The sequence below is a fragment of the Xenopus laevis genome, chromosome 2S, assembly GCF_017654675.1.
Source record: "Xenopus laevis strain J_2021 chromosome 2S, Xenopus_laevis_v10.1, whole genome shotgun sequence".
Taxonomy (NCBI): domain Eukaryota; kingdom Metazoa; phylum Chordata; class Amphibia; order Anura; family Pipidae; genus Xenopus; species Xenopus laevis.
The window spans coordinates 106,610,844-106,637,257 of NC_054374.1; the positions used below are offsets into that span (position 1 = coordinate 106,610,844).

Below are 26,414 nucleotides of genomic sequence, written 5' to 3' on the forward strand. Positions count from 1 at the left end.
GTACCATGTCTGAGAGATGGATCTGCAGATGGAAAAGGGTAGAGTGGATTTTGAACTTGAAAAAAATTTGTGTTACTGGTCTTTTAAAACATTATTAATTTAAAAACAAAAGTATATATGATGGTCACTTGTATATATATACTGTGCCACTTCACGCAACAAGTGCCGTACAGCAGCATTCTTGCAAAAAGCCTACAGTACGCCTGGAAAATTAAAAAAACAATGTCTGTGGAGGAACAAAGTGCAAACATGTACAATGAGAGGGAATAGTTTCCAACACTACAAAGTGAATAATGAAGTTAAACCAGAGTTAGACATTGTGAGGACCCCCCTCAATGGTATATACTCGCAGGAGTTAACATAATCCGTGCATGCATCTATAATAAAGACACTTTAAAAATGCTTCAATTGATAGACCTTGCTAGAGCTGTTCCTTCCCTCAGCTGCTAGCCTTAACATTATATTTGATCACACCTCTAGGCCACTGTAAGGCTACTCACTGTTGTGTGGAGGGGATGTCTGGACCTGTCTGTCCCTGCAGGCAAGTAGTTGGTCGCTGTCGCCGGCAAAAGCGCGAGCGTGCGCATTGGCGTGCGTGCGTTGCGTCGCCCTGCGTTTCTGCGCATGCGAGTTCACGCTAGGCCTATATCAACTCAGTTGACATACAAACAAATTGCTAGGTTATCTTAGTTCATTTCCAAGAGACCCCAGCATTATATATTTGATCTCCTGTTGTTGACCCGGCTATTCCTGACTCGCTTGAACTCTGCCTGCACCCGACCTCGGCCTGATATTGACTACGAATCTAATCTGCCTGCATCTGACCTCGGCTTGACTCCGTTTACGAATCTGAGCTGCCTGCCTCTGACCCGGACCTGTTTGACCTCGGCCTTCACACCCTTGTTACTTCGTCCGGACTCTCCGGCCTCTTTTCGCAGCGCATTCTTCCTGTTTCACCTTCAGGTTAGTCTGTCGCTGGTGGAAGCTGCTTGTGAGCCCTCTTCTGCAAATTGATCCGCATAAAGCCTTATAGTATAACCTAGCCATGGATCAAGAAGTAGAGGAATCTGTGTTAAGCCAAATGACACAGCAACTGGCTGCTCTCACCCAAGCAGTCCAAGAACTACAAGGAGGGTACAACCAACTCCAGGACCAGCTGCAGAATGTGCAACCCGCTGCTGGACCGCCTCCTGTTATAAACAAACAGCAACCCAGTATCTCTGCGTCTTCCGCTGCTGCTGAACCCAAGCTATCTCTTCCAGAGAAATTTTCCGGTGACCGGAAGAAATTTAGACTTTTTGTTAATAATTGCAAGTTGTTTTTTACGTTAAAACCCTTATCTTATCCGACAGAACAAGTGAAGTTGGGGTTTATTATCTCCTTGCTTCAAGGTCAACCTCAGTCCTGGGCCTTTCGTCTTATGGATCAACAAAACCTTGCACTCTCATCTGTGGAAACCTTCTTTTCAGCTATGGCTGTTATTTATGACGATCCCCATTGCACTGAAACTGCTGAAGCTGCATTAAGAGCTCTCACTCAGGGCCGACGGCCTGTAGAGGACTATGCTATGGAGTTTCGGGAACTTGCTGTGGAGACTGAGTGGAATGATGCTGCACTCAAACATCAATTTCGTTTGGGATTATCCATAGGTTTAAAAGATGAGGTTGCCCGTGTGGGAATTCCTGGCTCTCTGGAGGAGTTGATTCTTCTGGCCGTACAATTGGACATAAGATTGCGCGAAAGGAAAACTGAAAGAGTTGCTGAAACCTCTCCTTTTTGGGTCACTCCCAGAGCTCCTCCTCCAGTGAGGAACGTTCCCGTGCTTCCTGACTCTGAGCCAATGCAAATTGGGGCTATCAGACCTACTCTTTGGACTGAGGAGAGATTGAGAAGACGAAGGCTTAACTTATGCCTTTATTGTGGGCAAGCAGGACATCTTCTACGAACCTGCCCTATTCGTCCAGCTTCCCCAAGTAAAAGAACTTCCTTTTCCGTTACTAACCAGTCGTTAAGTTATTCTCCTTTACTGATTGTATCCCTTTCTTTACAGTGGGGAGAGGAACAGGTGAATCTTCCAGCCCTTGTTGATTCTGGTGCAAGTGGGTGCTTTATTGACTCTCAAGTAGTGGATAATCTTCACATTCCTCTTCTGTCAAAAGAGAGTCCTGTCTTTATTAGAGTTGCGGATGGTTCTGCAATCAGCTCCGGACCTGTGACTCGAGACTATTTCCCTGATCACTTGTTTGAATAAAATTCACTTTGAGCAATTGAGTTTTGATGTAGTTGCTTCTCCATTATTTGCAGTCATTTTAGGTCTTCCTTGGCTTCGTAAGCATAACCCTGTTATTGATTGGGTTTTTATTCTGAACTTTGTCAAACGTCTTGTTTACAACTTCCTGGGAAACAGTTATGTGCGGTGCCTACAAGTAACAAACTTAATCCTCTTCCGGAACAGTACCAAGAATTTGCTGATATTTTTGACAAGAAATGTGCGGACATATTACCTCCTCACAGAATATATGATTGTCCTATTGAACTTTTGCCTGGCAGTCAAGTACCCTTTGGACGTATTTATCCGCTATCTGAGCCAGAATTAAAGACTCTTAAAGATTATGTGGATGAGAACCTAGCCAAAGGGTTCATAAGATATTCTACATCCCCAGCAGGAGCTGGTATTTTTTTTGTGGGGAAGAAGGATGGTTTGTTAAGGCCATGTGTTGATTACAGGGAATTGAACAAAATAACAATTAAAAATCGATATCCGCTTCCTCTTGTTCCAGAACTTGCGCAACAGCTTTGAGGCGCAAAGATTTTTTCAAAACTTGATCTGCGAGGAGCCTATAATTTAGTGAGGATCCACAAGGGAGATGAGTGGAAGACTGCTTTTCGTACCTGATATGGGCATTTCAAATATCTGGTTATGTCATTCGGGCTCTGCAACGCGCCCGCAACATTTCAGCATTTCGCAAATGATGTTTTACAGGACTTTCTTGATATTTTTGCAATTGTTTATTTGGATGATATTCTTATTTTTTCACAGTCACTTCAGGAGCATCGAATCCATATGAAAAAAGTTTTCACTCGTCTCAGAACCCATCGTCTGTACGTGAAATTAGAGAAGTGTGAATTTGAAAGAGAATCTGTGGAATTTTTGGTTTTTATCATCTCGTCTAAAGGAATTCAAATGGATCACAAGAAGGTCTCTGCCATTCTGGACTGGCCAGTCCCTACTAATCGCCGATCTGTTCAGAGTTTTATAGGATTTTCTAATTTTTATAGGAAATTTATCAAAAAATTTTCTCAGATTATTCTTCCTATTACTAAACTTACTTGTTCCAATAAAAAAAAATTTTGGACTGACGAAGCACAAGTAGCTTTTACTACTCTGAAGAAGACTTTTACTTCAGCCCCTATTTTGTGTCATCCTGATCCAACTCTACCTTTTGTGGTAGAGGTAGATGCATCAGAATCTGCAGTGGGAGCCATTTTGTCTCAAAGAACTACAGTTAAGCAGGAGCTACATCCTGTTGCTTTTTTTTCTAGGAAATTGAATAAGGCGGAACAAAACTATGATGTCTCTGACAGAGAACTGTTGGCGATTAAACTCGCATTTGAGGAATGGAGATTTTTGCTTGAGGGTGCTAAACATCCAGTCATTGTATATACAGATCATCGAAATCTTGAATATTTACGTTCCGCTAAACGTCTCAGACCAAGACAGGCTCGTTGGGCAATGTTTTTTATGAGATTCTGTTTTCACATTACTTATTGTCCAGGCAGTAAAAATGTTAAAGCAGATGCCATTTCTCGCATGTTTTCTACAGATCCAACTCCAAACTCTTCTGAAACAATTCTAAAATCAAGTAATTTTTTCGCTCTCCTTCAAGAATCTTTAATGGATCGTTTAAAGAAAGCATCATCTTCTGTACCTGATGTTATTTCCGGTCGATATTTCTTGTCTCGTAGATCTAATTTATTATTTTTTGGAGCAAAGATTTTTGTACCAAGTGAGATTCGACTCGATGTTCTCAAAACTGTTCATGATTCAAAACTTGCTGGTCATCCTGGTATTAAAAAGACTATTATTTTAGCCAAAAGATTCTTTTGGTGGCCAACTTTAGCCAAAGATTGCACGGCATTTGTATCATCATGCGAGACTTGTGCTAGATTCAAGAATCCACGTTCCAAGCCAATGGGGTTACTCCAACCTCTTCCTATCCCAATGCATCCTTGGGGATCCGTTTCAGTGGACTTTATTTCTGAGTTACCACCTTCACAAGGACAAACTACGATTTTTGTTTGTGTCGACAGATTAACCAAGATGGCACATTTTTCATCATTAAATAAATTACCTTCGGCTGCAGTCACTACTGAAACATTTATTAGAGAAGTGATTTGTCTACATGGAGTTCCTGATGAAATTGTGTCTGACCGTGGTGTTCAGTTCACTTCCCAATTTTGGAGAGCATTGTGTAAGGCACTTCAGATTAAAGTTTCTTTATCCTCTGCCTTTCGTCCACAGTCTAATGGACAGACGGAGAGGACTAACCAGAATCTTGAGCAGTATCTAAGATGTTTTTCATCCTTTTCTCAGGATGATTGGGTAACGTTATTACCTCTGGCAGAATTTGCCTATAATAATGCTCATCATTCTTCTATACAACAGTCACCATTTTTTGCAAATTTTGGTCTTGATTCATCTGCATGTTTGCACACTCAAAACAAAAACAATTTGGCAAAGAAGGTGGTTTAAAAAGTCAATTTTTACTATTTGTTCAGAAAAACATTTTATACAGACAATGCCTTACACAATCTGGCATAATTTAGACAATATTAAAAAGTAGCAAAGAGTATTAACCACCCATTAGTTATATGCAGCAAAAAAGAAATCAGCAAGGGAGCGGATACACCTACCAGAAAAATGAGAATGACCTCAACGTTTCGGCACCAAGGCCTTTGTCAAGGGGATTCTGATGTTTACCACATTTGCTAGAGGTATAAATACCCTGTTCAATCACCTACTGGACGCTTCGTTCGCGCGCTACCTACACTTCCGGTATACGTGACGTCACTTCCGCCTACGTCACTTCCGCCGATGAATCATCAGGCTTGGAGACGTGGCGCTATACTGCGCATAATCAAGGAGGAGGCACGCGCATTTGTTTATGCCGTTACTAGGCAACTTCCTCTGCATGTGCCATTGTTTATTTATATTCAGAGGAGGAACATGCGCATCAGTTAACCTTGTTACTAGGCAACTTCCTATACCTGTGATCCTATTGTTTACATCGCCTCAAACATATATACAAATATAGCGTCCAGCGGATTTACAGATCAAAGAGAGAATCAAAAAATATCTTATAACAATACAATTCATAAAGCTTTGAAAAGTACAATGCATATGGCTTTGAGAGGTGCAATAGTGCAAAAGTGCAAGCAGTGTTCCATATCATATAATATTATTAAAAACCTTAAGATATATATATAGATCATGTGACATCCCATATCATTTCTTAAAAATAGTCTACTACTAACCATATCCATAAGTGAATCTTCTTTAATGATTCTACATATATATAAAGTGCAATATATTTATATATATATTGCACTTTATATATATATATGTAGAATCATTAAGTATGAAGTGATTCATGGGGCACATGTTCAATTAATCTTTCCTAACCATATGTGAGATTAAGGAATCCTTATTTCACCTTTTTTGTATTTAAATATGCATTTTTTGATACACGGGATCTTCGTATGAATTTCAACATGTAATGAAATATATATTAATTTTTAAAGAAGATTCATTAAGTATGAAGTGATTCATGGGGCACATGTTCAATTAATCTTTCCTAACCATATGTGAGATTAAGGAATCCTTATTTCACCTTTTTTGTATTTAAATATGCATTTTTTGATACACGGGATCTTCGTATGAATTTCAACATGTAATGAAATATATATTAATTTTTAAAGAAGATTCACTTATGGATATGGTTAGTAGTAGACTATTTTTAAGAAATGATATGGGATGTCACATGATCTATATATATATATCTTAAGGTTTTTAATAATATTATATGATATGGAACACTGCTTGCACTATTGCACCTCTCAAAGCCATATGCATTGTACTTTTCAAAGCTTTATGAATTGTGTTGTTATAAGATATTTTTTGATTCTCTCTTTGATCTGTAAATCCGCTGGACGCTATATTTGTATATATGTTTGAGGCGATGTAAACAATAGGATCACAGGTATAGGAAGTTGCCTAGCAACAAGGTTAACTGATGCGCATGTTCCTCCTCTGAATATAAATAAACAATGGCACATGCAGAGGAAGTTGCCTAGTAACGGCATAAACAAATGCGCGTGCCTCCTCCTTGATTATGTGCAGTATAGCGCCACGTCTCCAAGCCTGATGATTCATCGGCGGAAGTGACGTAGGCGGAAGTGACGTCACGTATACCGGAAGTGTAGGTAGCGCGCGAACGAAGCGTCCAGTAGGTGATTGAACAGGGTATTTATACCTCTAGCAAATGTGGTAAACATCAGAATCCCCTTGACAAAGGCCTTGGTGCCGAAACGTTGGGGTCATTCTCATTTTTCTGGTAGGTGTATCCGCTCCCTTGCTGATTTCCTTTTTTGCTGCATATAACTAATGGGTGGTTAATACTCTTTGCTACTTTTTAATATTGTCTAAATTATGCCAGATTGTGTAAGGCATTGTCTGTATAAAATGTTTTTCTGAACAAATAGTAAAAATTTACTTTTTAAACCACCTTCTTTGCCAAATTGTTTTTGTTTTGAGTGTGCAAACATGCAGATGAATCAGTAAATGTGGGTTACCTGAGGTAGGGGTAACACTTGTTTCTGCACCTCTAACTAATCTTTGAACTTTTCTGGTGTGCCCTCCATTCATCATTAATTGTGTAAATTTTGGTCTTGACCCTGCTATTTTTCCAGCTTCTGTACCTCATATACCTGTTCCTGCAGTCCAGGATCACCTTGCTTTCTTGTCTTCAAATTTTAAAACTCTACAAGAGACAATGGCCAAGGCAAAACGTGATTATAAAGACTATGCGGACCGTAGACGTTCTCCGGGGCCAAATTTCAAAGTTGGAGATAAGGTATGGTTATCTTCTGTCAATATGAAACTAACTTGCCCTAGTAAGAAGTTGGGTCAGAAATACCTGGGACCAACTGTATATTGATATCTATTTTGTATAATTCTAAATAATAGAAATAATTGAAAAGAAAGGGGAGAATAGTGTAATTTCTTTTATGCTTAGAAGTATTGCCAGTTGTCAATTTACAAACACCTCGCAACTATTAGCAATGAAACTACCATGCAACAAAATTCCCAACTTATCCAGGTCAGTTAATACTAGGTAGAACCGGGATTTGGATGGCAGGCTCTCCAGTCTGCTTCTTTGGAGGAACATTTTTTTAAACTCACATTTGAATTTTTAATTTCTTCCCTTCATAAATCTTCCCCTTATTTTTGGGAGATGTTTTGTATTATAGATGAATATTGTATTATACAGTAGATGATTGTATTGATGACCCTTAAAGATATACTGACACCAGAAAATAACCTTCTTATATTTATCATAACATTATCTTTGAATGCTATTTCTAATTTTGTCATAAAAGTATTCCCCTGATGCATTTACATTACCTTTCTTTCCCCCATGCCATGTTCTTTTATGAGGGGGCTGCCATATTTGTGCAGCAGTAGTCTGTTAGCATTAGAAACTCTTAACTGACAGGTTAAGAAGGGACAGTCAGGTTGGCAAAACAGTATGGCTTAGGAATTTTAAGTGACAAAAAGGACTATCATCGAAAAACAGTCAACATGACCTGAAAAGAACATTTTTAGTGTCAGTATCACTTTAAGGGAGACCTTCCATTGAGATCACAATTTCTACCTCTGATTTAACTTCAATATTCACCTTGCTGGGGTTGGGAACTATTCCCTCTCATTATTCTCTATCACAATGCCACTGGAGGCAAGTTGCCAAATGCTGCTTCCGGTCAAGTTCAGTTTGATAACTGTTGATAGCTGTTCCCTGCGGGAGTTTCAGGTCAGCTCTCAACATAAAGCACAACACCAGACAGCCGTGTTTATCAGCTATTTGTGTTTCTAATGCATCACTAATTTTCCACAGACACCATAGTGTCCCATGCAAACATGCAATGAAAAAAACAAGCACCTGGTGAAGCCCTTGGAGCAGGTGCTTTATGTTAAATAAATACTGACATGTGAGGTAATTGTTCCCAAGTTATCTCCAATAACAAGTCAATGGCCTGCATTGGGCAACTCTTAAGTGCAGTGATCAAAGCAGTACAGCTACTCAGAATAACTTATCTTTCATTGGCAGCTGATTTTGCACAAACGGTACATGCACACTGGTTCCCAAGGGGCTCTCAGTATTTTGCAGACATTGTGTTTCATTTTGTAGCTACACCAATGAAATAAAGCACATTTTTTTTAGAAGCTTTTAGAAAAGCTCTAAAAATTTGAAATTCATCAAGTGAAAAAACCAAGAAAGCCTTACAATCTTCGCCAAGAAAAAGTTGTTGATGTGCTGTAGAAGTCGATAGGAACAGCACTGATCCTACTGGACCATTTTTAAACCAAACAGAAGTTTCCTGATTTTGTTTTCACTATGGACTGTCCGAAAAACTAAAGTTTTTAGATGTTTTCATGGTATTCGGTTTTTGTTTTGGACTGTTCAGCGCATTTTTTCTTTGTACGTTTTTTATTCCAGACTTTTAATAAATTCAATAACAATCGTAGTTTTAGAGATTGTAAGTTTAGTCGTGGTTTCCAATATCCAACCTTTAATAAATAAGCCTCTAGGTGTATATTTTAAATTTGCTTTCCTGACTTTAAGGAAAAAGTTTTTAATAACTGGCACATTTATTAAAGCTTTTTTTATAATCTGCCAATTCTCCAGAATTGATTCAACTGCTTTTAGCAGTGCTATGAAACCATATTGTGTTAAAAGCTTTGTTGACTTAGTTGAATAGGTAAACTTTATTTTCATCCTTAATCAGAACCTACTGATATTATTTTTAAGTGTACTGACAGAACCACTAATACAAAAAAAACTGTCAACTGTAAATATCCCCCAGGTGTACAAAAATAAGTTTATTATTGGCCAGATTCTCTCTAATAAAAGAGCAGCAATTATTAACTTTATTTTGCCATTCACGGAAATCCCAAACTTAGCAGCAGAAATGTGCCAGAGAGAAAACATTTCATTCGCCGTCTGCATTAAAAGCATTACCCTGCCTTTTTAAATATGTGAAAGAAATATTTTCATATAAATGAGTTTACACATTCAGGGGTTATTTATTTAAATTGTTCTGATTATATAATAGAATCATATCTTTTGCCTGGTATATAGTTACCATTTGTTCCTTATGCAGGAGCAGGTCACCACTCTTAATGAGGTTTAACCTTTAAGATTTAGGGTGTTATTTATTAAAGTCGGAATGCTAAAAACTCAAAGAATTTTAGGGGTTTTTTTCCACTAGAAATTAAGATTTTTATAGTAAAAAAACCTTGAATTTCTCAGGTTTTTAGCATTCCCTTAAAGGTTAAACCTCATTCTTAAGAGTGGTGACCTGCTCCTGCATAAGGAACAAATGGTAACTATATACCAGGAAAAAATATATTTGAATTCCTCTTTTAGTATAATATAATTATTTACTTACTATTTTTAACCTGCTGTTTGGAGACATCAACAAGAATTAAAATCCATCAGAATGCCTTCGAGTTCACTATGTAATCCCTGGTGGTATTGCATTTCTTGATTAAGGTCAGAGAAGCTACTGTAGCTAACACATGCTTTGACATAGCCGCATGTTACTATAGACAGAAAAGGCTGCCAATGGTAAAAATATATTCTCATGTAAATCTGTATTCTGAAACTGCAGAGAGATCTATTGTAATAAATAGATTTTCCACAGAAAAGTATTGAGGTGACAGTTCCATGCTGTGGTCAATTTCTGCTCCTCTAATAAACTCCTGTGACCTGACTTTTCCAAACCTACCTACCACTCCTGGAGCAGTTCTATCTAAGCTTTGGACTCACATGACTCAATTAGTCTAATATGTTTGTAAATTGCAAAATGTTATAACCTATTGTAATAATTATCTAACAATTTCAAAAGAAAATCCCTTTGAACCCCAAATCCAATGCCAAAACCTTGGGTGAGGAAAAGTTTCAATGTAGTTTAAGAGGAACAGTCTTGAAAAGATATAGCTAAGGCTAAGTCAATAGTTGGACACTTGGGTCAATGATCATATTGTAGGGGGCCATCTGTAGGGCAGTCAGTAGAGTCCCACAGCTGCAGCTGAGCCCTGCCTTTAGCCAATGGATTGTTTTCTTCTAGCACAATTGATATCAAAACAAGCACTAATTAAATATTGCAAATTTGATTAAAGGCTGATCACGAGAGTTAGCAGCCAATGTCTGCTCATGTATTGACCCTTTAAATGGGGAAGGAAATCTCAAATTTTAAGTGAGTATTTTTCAAATCAGTTCCAGTTTCACATGCCCCCTGGGTTGGAAGTTTAGTTGGCCTATTGCGGGTCGGGTAGCTGGAACATGCGGGTCAAATTGCGGGTTTGGGTTGCAGGTTCGGGTTGTGGGTATGGGTTTCAAAAAATGGACCCGCGCAGGACTCTACCAGCATCATATTGGAAAAGGAGTAGTAGTTTCTGTACTCAAGGAGAAATAACCTTTTATGTGTTTTGAGATCTACAAATTCCAGCATCCTTCCACCTACTTACCCACTGAAAACATGCAAAGATTAGCAAATTTTAGTGCTGAAGTTTGTGTGTCACTATTCTTGAATGTTAGTATTGACTTCCCGGCCAGCCTACTAGTAATTGTCATTTTTGCGTAGGGGAGTTGTGTGTATGTATATTATTATGGTATGTATGTATCTATATTATTATTATTATGTATGTATAACTTTATTTGTAAAGCGCTGTTTAGGAGCCGCAGCGCTGCACAGTGCATAAAAGTACAATATATATAAAAGTTTAGATGGGGGAGACAAATCACGTAATAAATATATACAGAATCATAGGACAAAAAAGTGCTATGTGGTGACAGACATAGCGGGAAGGAGGTCCCTGCCCCGTAGAGCTTACAGTCTAAGTACACAAGAGTCATGAATATCCTGTAAATTATGTCCTTATAGCTTAGTGATATCTGCAGAAATAAGTCAAATCAACTGCACTTGCTGTGTTTTAGTTGAAGACGTTTCACCAGTCATGCATCTGGCTTTCTCAATTCAGAATGACTTGATCTGTCTGTAATAAATTACAAGTCATTCTGAATAGAGAAAGTCAGTTGGATGACTAGTGAAATGTCTTCAAGAAAAACACAGCAAGTCCAGTTGATTTGACTTATTTCTACAGATATACCATGACCTGGATAATTGTGAATATTCACAAACACAGCTTAGTAATGTCATCAGTTATAATTGGTGCTTGGATATGTAATTAAAGTCACGAGTCACTGAAACTTGTGTATTATAATAAATAAAGCACCCGTGTTCAAAAAAATTAGGATATCACAAGTCACCTTTTATAAAAGCACTCAGCCTTCAGCCTTGTGCTTTTATGTGGTCATTTATAATTTCTTATTATACTTATAATTTCCTTATATTTTCCAATAGGGGGTACTTTATACCCTATATTATTTATAAAGCAAAAGCTCTACTTGTGCATACAGTGCTTTACAGTAGAACAATGCATTTATAGAACACATCAGGGTTAGTTTAATGATAAAATAAAAGATAAATGCTACATACAGTATATTTACTGTACATTCAAGTATAAGTGCTGAGTTTTAAAGAGACAAGAGGAAGGAGATCCCTGTCCCATAGAGCTCACAATCTAAAACTATAGTCATGAGCTGTCTAGTGTGTCCTGGCCAGTTGGAAAAATAAATAGCAAATGATGCTAAAGCTGCCATTTCTGTCAGTTTTCAAATGAAAAGAAACTACATAGTTTATAGCTTATACCTTGGAACTGGTATTATAATGAGTACCATGGAATATATATATTGGTTTCAGATGGTAGAAAAAGCATTAGTAGTTGTGATTAGCCAGTGTGGAGGATGTGACTATCTCAGATAAGAATAGCTTTGCCTTTTATAGCAAGTAAGATTACAGGGTTCCTACAAACCATAGTGTGACACTAAAGTTAGACCTGGCTATTATCAAACAAAAGAGAAGCTGGACCCTCCACAAGCACTTGCCCTTGCTATGGAGAAGTTTAAGGCTGCAATGCTTCTAGCTGGGACAGGGGATGCTTTGGGCTATAAGAACTTTAGCTGGGTATTTTGTGCATCAGGCGTAAAAATCCAAGAAGAGCTAAAACAACTTGGGGGATTGGAAAATTTGGTTCTGTCCATAGACGGCTGGCCAGTGAGTAACAATACTCTAATGCACATAGCCACAGCGGAATCACTAGTCTCAGGTAAGACTTCTACTTTATACATATTTTTTATCCATATATAATCCTGAAACCCATTATACAGAAAGCTTCAAATTACTTAATTTAAATAATTACTTTTTTCTCTGTAATATTAAAACAGAATCTTGTACTTCATGGTAAGTAAGCTGCATGAATTCACATTCGGCCGAATCCTTCTGCCAGGCCGAACCGAATACAAATCCTAATTTGCAAATGTAAGTTAGGGGCGGGGAGGGAAATTGCGTGACTTTTTGTTACAAAACAAGGAAGTAAAAATGTTTTTTCCCCTTCCCACCCCTAATTTGCATATGTAAATTAGGATTCGGTTCAGTATTCGGCCGAATCTTTCACTAAGGATTCGGGGTTCGGCCAAATCCAAAATAGTGTATTTTATGCATCTCTACAATAAACATCTTCAAATGGTTCAAGGGACCTCTGCCATTGATTTCTACATGAACTCGGCAGGTTTTAGGTGGCAAATAATCGAATTAGAACTGTTTCTAGGGTCGCGGTGTGATAAATCTCACTTTTGAGTTGTTGATTGAAAATTATAAATTGTGAGTTGTGACCAAAAAAAATTAGAAAATTCTAATTTACCATTTCAAATCTTAATAAATCTGCCCCTAAATGTATAATTGTTTATGTATGTAATTATTTATTTTCACATGTATTTATGTGCATACTATATGGCAACTTTATGTTCCATATTCTGAATACAAATAGCTGTTGTTGTTCTATTATTTGTTATAAAGTATGATGATTCGCCAGCGTTACTGCTTTCAGTCAGTTCACTGATTTACTAACGGGCGCAGGCGTCACTTCGCTAGCGAAGGAGATAGACGCTAGCGGTGATTCACACTCTATCGCCAGGTGAATTTTCGCTCTGGCAAATGGAAGTTACTCCGCAAATTTACTAAGATGCAAATTTTACTGAATGTTACCTCTTTAGCCAGACTTGACTAGGCAAAGTGCACTGGAGTGCATAGATCTTCCTCATTCTTCTGTTACTTACACCATATTTTATAGGTAAAAGTTTCTAAGTCCAAAAAACAATGGCATTTTTTTGGGTAACCAGGTTCCCCCATACATTTTCTAACATATGTAACATAAACTATACAGTGGGCTCATGTGTAGGGCAGTATAACAACTCTATTTTCTTTATTAAGGTTCCCTGGATTTGTGTAATGTAATGTATTTGCTGCAAAATATACGTCCATTCAACTTTATCATTTCCCCCTGTATGCAAATTAGCCTGACCGAATTCTTCTAGCAAAGTCGTGCTAGGCATAACTGAACGCTAGCGCATCTTCGGTTTGATTGCCAAAGTAATGGTAGCGAAAATTCGCCAGCGTTCGCCGCCCTGGAGGCAACTTCGCATTTTAGTAAATTAGTGTTGTCTGAGCGAATTTTCGCCTGGCGAAGTGTATCGATGGGTTTGAAGCCGTCGCTGGCGAATTTTCATAGGTTAGTAAATTTACCCCTTAGAGTGTACAGGGCCTGGGTGATAGCAATGAAGCTTAAAACCTTGTGTATTGTTAAACCAAGTCCTCAGATACAATGTTCAGCAAAGTTATATCGCCACATAGAAATGTAGCTGTGAAGGCAGCCGATATAAATAGTTATAAATAATATCTAATACAGCAGTTGTTCCATTCTCTGGTGAGATTAGGGCTGTCCGCAGACCTGCATATAGTTTTCTTTTATACCCATTGTACAAAAAAGATATAGCTGAATGGTGTTTATAAAAATGTGTTGTAAGGTGGAAGAAGAGTACATTGACGTAGAATCCAGGATTGGTTGCCAGGGTGATGGTGGGTTAAATTGAAATTTTCAGTTTAGGGGGCTTCTAAGTAATGTGATAAAACTTGGATTAGGGTTTTAGTTTGATTGGTCAAGAATGGATTCAGCAATTATAGATACAGCACAAAAGTCTTGAAATAAATTAAAAATTATGGGAGGTGACATGAGTGACTGAAATAAGGACATTGCATACATAACGTAGAAGACTTTTGGTAGAGTATTTGTCAGCTGTAGCAAATAAAATGGTTAGCATAATGTTATCTGGTATGTCTGACATAGTTAAGTAAAAAGATTATTTATGGAAAGAATGAGAGGTCTACCAACAAGGTGAATTATGGAAAGGAGAGTGAGTAGTTGGGTAAGGCCTGTTAGAATGATTCAAATCAAGGTGGGAAATAAAGATGAGTGTTACACTCTCTTAAGGTATGAGAATATGGATGAAAAATTAATGTAAAGACAATACGATTTTGAAAGGATGGTGATGTTATAGCAGAGACAGATGTTAAAAGAGTGTGGGAAAATAAGAAGTATATTTTTTCAATGGTTTCAACGCAAGTAATGAGAGGCCATAGTAGGCAGAAGGCAGGGATAATAAGCATTCAAAATAAGCATCAATTTGGGTATCACTGGAACAGAAGTAATGCTACACCTAAAGGAACTGATCAAGGGGGCAGGGTTGACTAGCCATTTTGTAATCATGTTGTATTGTAGTCAATCTGTCCAGACTAAAAATGTCACACCCTGGACAACAACATCTCCATTATTGTGACATGGCAGATATGCCATCTGCACATGTATCTTCTTGGTGGATGCATGGGGGCATGGTGGATGAGGCTGCAAATGAAACTCAAGTCTCTCCCTATCTCCATGGAGACTTGATCTTTCAGGTTAAAAATATAGTCACCAATACCCATCGGTTTGGCCTAAGGGCTGACCAGTCAGATTGCCTATAGCCTTGCCAGCGTGCTATGACATTTGATACGATTCAGTAGACTGAAACATAACTTTTAAAAACCAACATCCAACCTTTCTAGAAGAGGTGAACTTTAATGTCTAAATCCAATATGGATGAATAATAGCAATAATAATATTATTGTAGTGGTTTTGCAAATCTTGTGCGAGACAACTGACTGACATGAAAGTGACTTTGCCCTCTGGCAGCACATTATGTAATGATAAAGTCCTGTCAGCCTGTATTTTAACCTTCACAAGTAGCTTAAAACCGGGTTCACTGTTTACATATGTCTTCAGAGAGGTAACAAGGAGCTCTAAAAAAGCGATTTAGGCCATTAACATGTTAACAAACCATTTTGTACAATTCAATGCAGAAAAACATTGACTATATATATTCAATAAAGTAGTGTTAAACAGACTTAGAACTGATAGGCGGATGCACAGTCATCATGCAGGGCCATAACATATGCTTAGCATAAAGGGTTTTGTTATCTCGTGTAGCAATGTATATACACATATAGGGAGAGGACAGAGTGGAATGTCCTACCTCTTTTGTCTGATAAGTTCTGGCATTTGTTTTAATGCCACTGTTTAATCCTCAGCCAAGAATGACCTAAATTTAGCATCAATATTCAGTAAGAGGGAATGTTAGCTATCTAAATAAAGCTCAGCCAAGCATAAAAAGACAGAAGTAGCTCAATTGAACCAGGGCATTTCTCCTTTCTTAAATAAAGTACTTTTTATGGTTCTGGTATTCATTCTCTTACAACATGAATAAAATCACAAGGAAACATGAAATGCAAAAGGGGAAGCTAATAAAATGTAATAATGCAATAATAATGTAATAATAGTGGAGTTTTTTGTCCTGAAGGAAAGGATAGGAAGGCAGTTGTGGATGCAGACTAGACGTGTTTTCTAAATACAATGTCAATAACCTTGAATCAGTTTGCAAATGTAGTGCTTTGTTTGGAGAAAGGTTTTTGGAAGATGATGATGTACAGAAAGAGTAGCAAGTAAATAAGGAAGTCTTGCTACTTTACACACCATAGTGTCTAGTAGCATTAAAGCATAATTGATTAGAAATAAAACAAGTTTTTCCTTCTATAACCAATGCATATTTTTCTCATGTTTCAGGCAAACAAAAAAGTTTCAAAATGCTTAGATAAATCTACCATAACACTTTCTAAAATTCTCTTTTGCAACAGATTACTGGAGCATAGAAGACCTGTACCGTGACATGGTAAAACGTTACATTGATGTTGTTGACAAGCTGCAGGGCCGGCGGCCTGATCCAGCAACAATTGAAGGATGTGCACACTTGAAACCAGATAACTACCTGCTAGCTTGGCACACCCCATTCAATGAAAAAGGTTTGTAAGGTGCTGAGCCCAGACTGGCAATCTATAAATTCTTACAAAGGCCAAATGGGCTGCTGTAACATGCCATAGATGCTCCTAATGTGGCCTGTGGGATATTGCTTGTGCTTCTGTGTATCATGCCAAGGCTTAGTAATAAATAGTCAAAGAAACTTGAAATAAATGACAATATTCATTTATAGACTATTCCACTCTTTAAAAAGATGTATTATTGTAATTCTCAGCCAAATCTATACCTGTTTGCATTTATTCATCTTACCAATGTGTTTTTACAATGTGTATATATTACAGATCTATCGGGAATGTAATAGAGGAACGGAAATATCATTAACAAAAACGTATTTGCAATACAAATGTTATTTTTACACAAATTTTTAATACGTTTTTTGTTATTCTAGAAATTGTTTAGAGCCTGTTTGCCAGTGGAACAAAGATTTTAAGTTTTATAGTTTGCACCAGTGCATCGTGCATGTTAGAAAACTTCTTCCTGCAAAAGTAATTTTGCATCTAACCAATATGTTATTTTAAGCAGGCCTCAAAAATGCACTAATACAGTAGTGCCCATACTTTACTAATGTAAGGTCTACTTTTGGTTGATGTCCTATTATGATCTATTTCCATAAAATGTTTTTAGCATTCTGTTCCATGAAAGATATTAAATATTGATTTATGAGAAAATGTACATTGCTATATTTAACAAACAACTATTTCTTATGTGACATTAATGTAATAACTGAATAAAAAGCATGAAATAGGAGTATGATTTAGACAAGCTGTTTGTTGACAGTGACTTGTAATCTACTGATCACCAGCTAATGGTCTACTGTTAGATCCAGATCTACCTTTTGGGCACCCCGGCACTAATGTAACGCCTGTTTAATGTTGAATGTTACAGTTTGCAATGCAAATTTGTGTTTCTATTAATGTGATTTTTTTTTTTTACCAATTTAGATTTTTAGTGCATTTATCACATGGGGAAAAACTAATAAAAGAAAAAATATCTGCATAAATAAGAATAAAAAAACACACCACCATGTAATATTATTCTCTAATAGATAGTTACAATGTGAGATTTAATTGTGCATCTTTAATGCTTGTTTAGAGATGGGGTCTTTTTGTACATAAAGGTAATGACTTATAGTTACACTGCGCAGTGGTGCAAACTATAAAATTCACACTTTCTTCCACTGGTGGAAGGGTCACTACAGGGCAGATTTATTAAGAGACGAATAGTAAATTCAAATTCGAAATTCAAAATACACAAATTCGAATTTTAATCCCCCTATTCGAATGTAAATTTGAATATGAGATTTATCACATCTCGACCATGAAAACAGACCTATTTTGAATATGGCAGAGGCCAGTTGAGCCATTCGGAGACGTTAATAGCCTTCCTGACATTCAAGGTTTTTTTTCGGAAAAATCAAATTCGAATCAGTACGATTCGAATTTTTGGATTGGAACCATTCAATCGAATATTTGACATTCAAAAATTTTTTAAATAACCTCCCAGTCGAATTGTGAGTATATTCGAATTTAAAAAAATTACATGAATTCGAAATTCAACCTTTGATAAATCAGCCTCCCCGTATTCTCTAAGTTTGCAAAATTTGCATTAAATTTCTGCCATGATTGCCATGCCAAGGAATTTTTTTTTACATTGCAAAAGCTGTTCCATTAATTTTATTATATTCCCACATTAGACTTACAATTTTAGAATTTGACTAAACTGCAAAGAGGGTTCTTTAGGGAAGACCACCAGTGACTTTAGTCGTTTCTTAGGTTCAGGATTTGGAGCTGCAACAAAAGCCATGTGTATTGGGATGAGATACTGGAAACCAGGCAGGTTGGAAACACTAATTGAAGTCAGCATTGAAAGTGGGAGAATGACTCATAACCATCCAACAGGTACAACACAAAGAAAATGTAATCATAAGAATATTTCTATTGTAATTGATGACCTATCAAAGCATAAAACCACCTTATGAAAATCTATAAATATTTCACTTTTACATGTTTTACCTCAAGCTACCATTTTATAATGGGTTGTGTGCTTGCTCAAATACAAGTTGATCAAACCTGCTATTGTGAACTGCAATTCAATAGGTATAAATTTAAACTTATTTTGTAACTTTACTTTGGCCTCAGCTAGATATTTTGAGTCCCTTCCTCAGAGACAGCTAAATAAAAAAAAGTCTATTCTAGCTTGATCCAAAAAAAATCAAGATATAAAATGTTTTTTGCACTACTGAGATTTCTGTCATTGTGTATTTTATAGTATGCTTTATACTAGTGTGGCATTAAGATTCAAGATGGTGCATGGTTTAGGATGACTTAGATTTTCTTATAATACATCCATCATAAAGTTATGCAAAGGAAAACTTCAGTGATGACAGAATATCTTGCAGCCAAAAACTCTTGGTGGGCTAAGTCACCTGCTAAATAGGGAGCTAATGGAAATGTCACAGCGATGGCTGAGTGGAAACCTTAATAACAAATACTTGAGTGAGGCAGGCACTGTGCTTGCACAGATGATAACATTGAGATATGCATAAGCAATATATGCTGGTTTGATTTATAAGAAGGAACCCCCAATTCAAAGCATTTGTAGTGTCCATCATTGCACTACTGCAACATGTGAGGTAACAGTGGGTGGATGTCTATGACTAGGGGAAAGGGATGAAGTAGTAAACAGCATCAGTAAGAGCTAAAGTAAGTATGAGACATGTTTGTGCGCTGCAATGGATTTATCCACATGGAGCCACTACAATATAAAAAGTCCTCGTATAATAAATAGAGCACTAGTGGTAGTTGCTGGTTATTGTCTTTCAATGAGGCCAGACACTTCCCGAGGACACCAATACAGGCCCAGATTGGCAATCTGTGGCCCGATGGGCCACTTGCTTTAAAATACAAATTCGGTCTGCCTTTACTGTGTAAATTAGCCACTCAGTTTAGAAATATAAATGAGCCGTTGCATGAGGCAGCCTAGTCTCTTCAAGTATGCCACACTTTGGCCCTGTGACTCACATTAAAGATCTGCCAGGGTGCATGTTCTAGCTGGGGGCACACAAAGGAAAATTAGACTATACAGTAAGTATAGGGCCACTTATCCATCTGGTAGAATAGTAAACTAGGTTGAGATATTTGTTGCAAGGGCCAGTTCCAGCACATAGGGTGTATAATATTGCTGGGGATTATTGATAATGGACTCTTAAAATATCTCTTAATAAAGACTAGTTCCAGTTAACCTTGGGGTTGGAAATATATATCATGCTTTGCATGCGTGTGAATACTTGGGCTGCTTTGTCCTCCCACTTCAGCCCTGCACCAATATCTTCATTGGTTATTCTGGCAGGCCAGTCTGAACCTGGTTCATAAAATGTGTAAAGCAGTAAAATTTTTAGAGCAATACCCAGAGTTTCTTCTGCCATGAGACAAGGTGAGAAACTTGCCTGAGGCAGCATGTGATCAGCAGCAGGAAAATTCTGCTAGTAGACCGTTTGTGAGGAGACTTTTTATTTTATAAGAAATTTGGGGCTTTTGGATTAGGAAAATTCACAGCAAGGACTGGCATCTGTTGGTTTATATAAAATATAACTGCTATTACAATTAAATAGAATGCCCCATTATATAGACAAGATGATGTTTTATACAAATAAAGTGTATTTTTTAATGGGTTTCTCTACATTCAAGGATTCCTTGGGTCCCTGTGCACGGCCCTGTTCACTTCCTATGCAATACAAGAGAAACCACTTGCTCAGTGGGGAAGAGAAATGCTGAAGTTGTTGCCTATGGCTGAAGAGTACTGTAAGAAGACTATACGGCACATGGCAGGTAAGGGAAAGCACAGGTAGCAGTAAAATTGACTCGGTTGTGATCTCTAAAAGTGTTTGTAACATTTTGTCTTTCAATAACCATGCGATTAGGTTTACAATAAGCAGTAACATCATAATATATAGTACACTGTATATTCAAAGTATTTTTATAATTGGATACAATTCCATCAAGATTGTGGTGCATTTATAGATTTTTATCCGTCACTATCTCTTGACTGAATACTCGGTATATAGAAATATTATAAAACATGTTCTGGTATTGCAAGTTGTTCAAAACAACATTTAAGAATCCATTATACAAGGGTCTATTCTTGTCTGTTTGTGAGTTCAAACACCATCCTCATCAGATGAAAAATATTATTGTGTGCGATAATCCATAAGCACAAATTCATTTCTCCACTTTAGAATATCAGGAACACTGGTTTTATTTTGAAGCCAAGTGGCAGTTTTACCTGGAAGAAAGAGAAATTGCAGAAGAGAATGAGAACAAACCTAAATTTCCTGATAAGTATGATGCGGAAGAAAGAGACAAGGTAAACATATAGTATCAACCATTTTGTTTCTTCCTATTGTACTTTGAAGTGTAGATAATGTAGAGATGTGTAGTTTAATCTTATTCATGTAATACAAATGTTAAAGTAACGGTGCTTTCTTTGTGTCCCTACCTACACCACAGGCATACAAGACATGGAGCTCAGAGGGAAGAGGGGGAAGAAGAGGACATGATGCCCCTATGATTGCATACGATGCTCTTCTAGGGGCAGGGGGTGACTGGAAAGAACTTTGTAACAGAGCAATGTTCCATGGAGGTATGTGGATGTGTCTGGGAAATCTGATACTTGTAAAGATAAGCTCACCCTGGCAGAAGTCTCTCTATTACACAAGTACCAATGTAGTATCCAAAAACTGCCTTCATTCACCTACTTCAGTTAGGTAACTATGGATATGGTCACTTGAGCAAGTTTTTTGTGCTTTCATGATCCCAATGGACAAGTGCAAGTCTGAAGAGGAAACTGGATGAGAAACTGGATAAGAAAGTGTCCCTTTATTTTTTATGCCATTTCTTAAATTTGCAACCCTGCGCTGATGTTGCCAAGTACATTAGTAAGCAAAAATGACTTTATATGAAATTGTATTCTTTGCCATTTGTTCTGGATGCAACAAGCTATTTTTCATTTGCTAAACATCATAATAATCATCTTAACAGCATTCTGGTTTTTGCCTTCTCCATTGTTTGCCAGTTTAATATATTAATATCTGGGATCCTGTTGAAGGTCAGCAGTGCTTTTAGGCTGTATATTGATTATGTATGCAATTCAAAGTGGATTCCTTGCAATTTGTGGTGAAATAAAACATGTTGTTGCTACAGACTGTTGAAAATGGTTCTAGTGATTGCTATAAATGACTAACTTGACAACCAACAAGCTAGATTTTTTCAACAGAGAACTTTAAGGGGCCCATTCATTAAGTTCGAGTGAAGGAATAGAAGAAAAAATACTTAGAATTTCGAAGTGTTTTTTTGGCTACTTCAACCATCGAATGGGCTACTTCGACCTTCGACTTCGAATCAAACGATTCGAACTAAAAATCGTTCGACTATTCGACCATTCGATAGTCGAAGTACTGTCTCTTTAAGAAAAAACTTCGACCCCCTAGTTCGCCACCTAAAAGCTACCGAAGTCAATGTTAGCCTATGGGGAAGGTCCCCATAGGCTTGGCTATCTTTTTTTGGTTGAAGGATAATCCTTCGATCGATGGATTAAAATCCTTCGAATCGTTCGATCGAACGATTATTCCTTCGATCGAACGAATTGCGCAAAATCCTTTGACTTCGATATTCGAAGTCGAAGGATTTTAATTCCCCAGTCGAATATCGAGGGTAATTAACCCTCGATATTCGACCCTTAATACATCTGCCCCTAAGTGTATGTGATAACAAAGTCTTCTGATAAAAACTTTCCAAATTAAAGGGACATTATAATGAAAAGAGCTTGTGCTGAATGTACTTGTTGCCTGTTGTATTAATCATGGAATATATTCATATATTTTTACCTTATATGGGTTTTGTTATTTTTTGAGTTAAAAAGGGTGAATAGGGAAATTAAAGCTACTCCAAATTTGGTCCTTATTATGTTGATAATTAAATTACCAATATACAGTACAACCCCTTCCTTCACCCCCTGTTTTTTTGACAGCAGTCCATTACGCAGAGGGTTGATCTCTGCACTGGTAATCTAATGGTTATCTATCATTATGGTTATTTACCTCATAAGGAGTAGCTTAAGTTTTCCCTGGTTGTCCTGTTTAGCTCAAGAAAGAACAAGAGTTTGTTTCCATGATTAAAACAGTAGCCAAAAACTATATGGATCAGTTCTTTTATAATAACAACAATAAGTTCTGATTATGTATTAGTTTTATGTACAATTGTATTACATTAAATTCTCTACATTTGGATGAATGTTTTCATTTGTATTGCAGGAGAAGGTGGTGCCACTGGGTCCATAGCAGGGTGTCTTTATGGATTGCTCTATGGCATAAGTAAAGTGCCAAAGAGTTTATACCAGCAGCTTGAGATGAAGGAAAGACTTGAAAACCTTGGCAAGAAGCTCTATCACTTAGCTACAATGGAAAAGTAAAGCAGTTTCTACTATTTTATGTTTCTTATATTTATCTTCCCAACACTATGGACAGTAATAAACTGTGAGTTGTCATTACCTTTCTTTTAGAGACTGAGGATGGTTTTTTTTCCATTTCTCTTAGAACTTTATGTTATTCTTATACATTTTTGATCCAGTGAGGATACTGTCTATACGCATTTAATACACTGACTATTGTCACACTCACTTACTATATTTATACATGTGTATAAGGTTACACTGCATTTTACATCACTCTTCACTCTGCAAACTCTTGGATATCTGAATTTGCCTCATGAGCTTAAATGGGTTATTATAGGTCTGGAATGGTGTAAAATCATTTTAGGCATTACTCTGGTGTAAAAGTAAATCCACTTCTTCATAATGCCAGTTAGCTTCTTTTATATAAATTATTTGGGTCATCATGATGCATGGTAGTAATCAACACACAAAGGGCTGCATCAGTGCTTTATAAATTCACCATTTGTTTTCTGTTTTTTGGTATAAAACATTTTTGAAACATCTTGTATGCCCTAGATCTGTTGTTTGTCACAGGTAAATATATCTGATGATATTTCACTTTTATCTGAATAGGCCAGTTAGTGTATTTAGAATAGGGGCTATTTGTAGTTCAACCCCTGGCAGATGATTCAAATCTCTGATCCTGAAATAAAGTGTGCCATGAAAACACTTCTTTAGTAACTCAATGGCTATCCCACGGTTTCCTTCTTTACACCATTACACATTTTCCTATTTTTACAATGCCCCATCCTAAATAACCGGAAGATGAATAAACGGACTTGTTTGTAAAATTCACGTAAGGAAGACAGAACAGAAAAGGGCAACCGATACATACTTCTATTTATACAGATAAATCCAGCCTTTTCTATGGACAGATTGATCGTCATATCACAAACTAGAAGAGCAGAGAATATTTAAATAATGATGTCATACAAAGGATTTTGTGGCATTTTTTAGCCATATAACCCCCTTAGATATGCAGCCCTGATATAGAGCAAAAACATCAGAACACTACGTACTGTGGTTACATTATATAGAACTATCATTATAGTAATGACTGTAATAGTGATTGGACCTTAGTAATGCTTGTTTGTATACTGGTAACTATATTTGTCTTTGAAGTTCAACTATGTTTTTACATTATCTTTGTTCTTAAATTTTCCATCTTGTGATTTTTCTGCTTCTGCCTTAAGTGCATGTATATAACGGAGCTTTATATATTTATACCAGAATTTTAGTACTTTAAACACTCTTGAAAAAATGGAATGTTAGGTGATGCTCTTACTTAAAGGTTCAAATCAACACAATCCCATTTCAACTGAATGGAAATGTTTATTCAAAATAAATTTGTTTTCCCTTGTCTATGCTTCCAACTCTTTTAATGCCAGCAAAATGATGTTTTTTTTCTGTTTCTTCAGTGACAAACAATTTTTAGAATTGATTTTTCCTGATATTATTATAAATAAATACTATAACATCTACTTTTTTTTCTTAAGCATGATGCTAAGTTTGCAAAGCAAAATTCAAAAATGCCTAATTCATAATTGTGTATAATACTAAGGGGCAGATTTGTCAAAATGTGAAATTAGAGCTCACCACAGCAAAAAATCACCCACTTTCTAATCATTCCTATGGGATTTTTTAGAGGTGTAATTATCAAATGGTGAACTCTAACCTTCACCCATTAAAAATACACTTCTAAAAATCCAATAGGAATGAATAGGAAGTCTGTGAGTTCTAATTTCACACTTTGAAAAATATGCCCCTAATTATCAATAGTAGTTCTCTGGGTGATAAAGAAGTGACTTTGGTGCCTTGGGGATGATAAATGGAGTATGTGAGGGTCTGGCAAATATTATTATATTTAAAAAGCTGAGTATTTTGTACCAATTATGCATAAAATGTTGTATCATAGCAATGTTTGAAGATGTAGCCTTTAAGGGTCAGGGCCAGTACCGTAACTAGAGGGGGGCGGGCCCTGGTGCGTGACGCGCAGCCAGGCCCCCACCCCCCTCCGTACGGCCCAAATTGCAGGGATTTTAGTGGCGTGCGACGCTGCCGGGGGGCCCTGAGGGGGTGCGGGCTCTGGCCCGGTCGCACCTCCTGCTCCCCCGGTGGTTCCGCCACTGGTCAGGGCACACAGAGAGATTAGTCACCTAGCGACAAATCTCCTCTTCTTTGTGCCGACTAACCTCCCCGAACTGCCTCTCCTGCCTTCCCACTGGCTAAAATGTAAATCGCCGGTGGGATGGCACTCAGCACGGTTCATTTTCCGAAGTTGCCCGAAGTTGTGGTTGAGGATGCTGGCCTGTTGATCATATTGGTTGCAGTAGTAATAATGGGGTATGTTTAATGGTTATTGTGACTGTCGTGCTTCTTTCTTTTGCATTAAACAAACATACTTATGCTTATTGCAATTAAATACAGGTGTGGGATATATTGTTTAGACACCATGATCCCGAAATAACTAATAAAAGGCATTGCATTTATCATAGTGTCCTATATAAGCACATAATTCTTTACTTTTGACTGATTTACACTCTATCTGTAATACTAAAATAAGTGATCTGTACCTGATCTGAACTAAGCTAGCATAAATCCATATTGATGATGCTCCGTATTTTAGGAAACATCCCCTTATAAGGAAAACCCAAGGTCCAAAGCATTCTGAGCATTTGGGGATTTTCTGGTACGGAACAGCTTATCTTGCTTAATTTAAGCATGCTTCCAGATAGCTAGACATTTAGGGGCATATTTATCAAGGGTCGAAGTTAAAAAAACTTTGAACTTCTTGCTTCGTAATGTATTTTATACAAACTTAGATACATTATGTCAAAATTGAAAATGCTGTATACTTATATGAAAAAAAAAAATTAAAAAAATTTAAAAAAAAAACATTGAACTTTGAATTCAAAAAGACCAACCGAATAGAGGTTGAAGGTTTTTGGTGGTTGAAGTGGTCCGCATTCAAATCGTACGATCGAAGGCATAGCACCTTCGATCTACTTCGATTGGAAGTTTTTCCCCCCCAAAAAATTTCGATCTCTCAAACTCCACCAATTGCCTCCATATAGGTTCTAGGAGGTCCCCCATAGGCTAAAACACCACTTCAGCAGCTTTTAGGTGGCGAATGGTCGAAGTCGAAGTTTTAAAGAGACCGTACATGAAAACAGCCGACATACTGTTTCCTGCACTTCCAGCTTGTGATCATATAGATTGATATTAAGGGGTACATTAATTGTAATACCACTTTTGTGATCTATCTGATCACATGCTTGAA

At 37.2% G+C, this 26,414-nt stretch overlaps 1 protein-coding gene across 1 annotated transcript; it reads left to right on the top strand.

The window, feature by feature from the left end:
* Positions 1-12,287: 12,287 nt before the first annotated feature.
* On the top strand, positions 12,288-24,494 carry adprhl1.S (ADP-ribosylhydrolase like 1 S homeolog). Its single transcript, NM_001093322.1, is given in 7 exon segments — positions 12,288-12,511; positions 16,468-16,632; positions 18,421-18,546; positions 20,335-20,475; positions 20,883-21,010; positions 21,154-21,286; positions 22,956-24,494. Coding segments are annotated over 7 exon segments (1,065 nt in total). The 5' UTR covers positions 12,288-12,297; the 3' UTR covers positions 23,114-24,494.
* Positions 24,495-26,414: the final 1,920 nt, after the last annotated feature.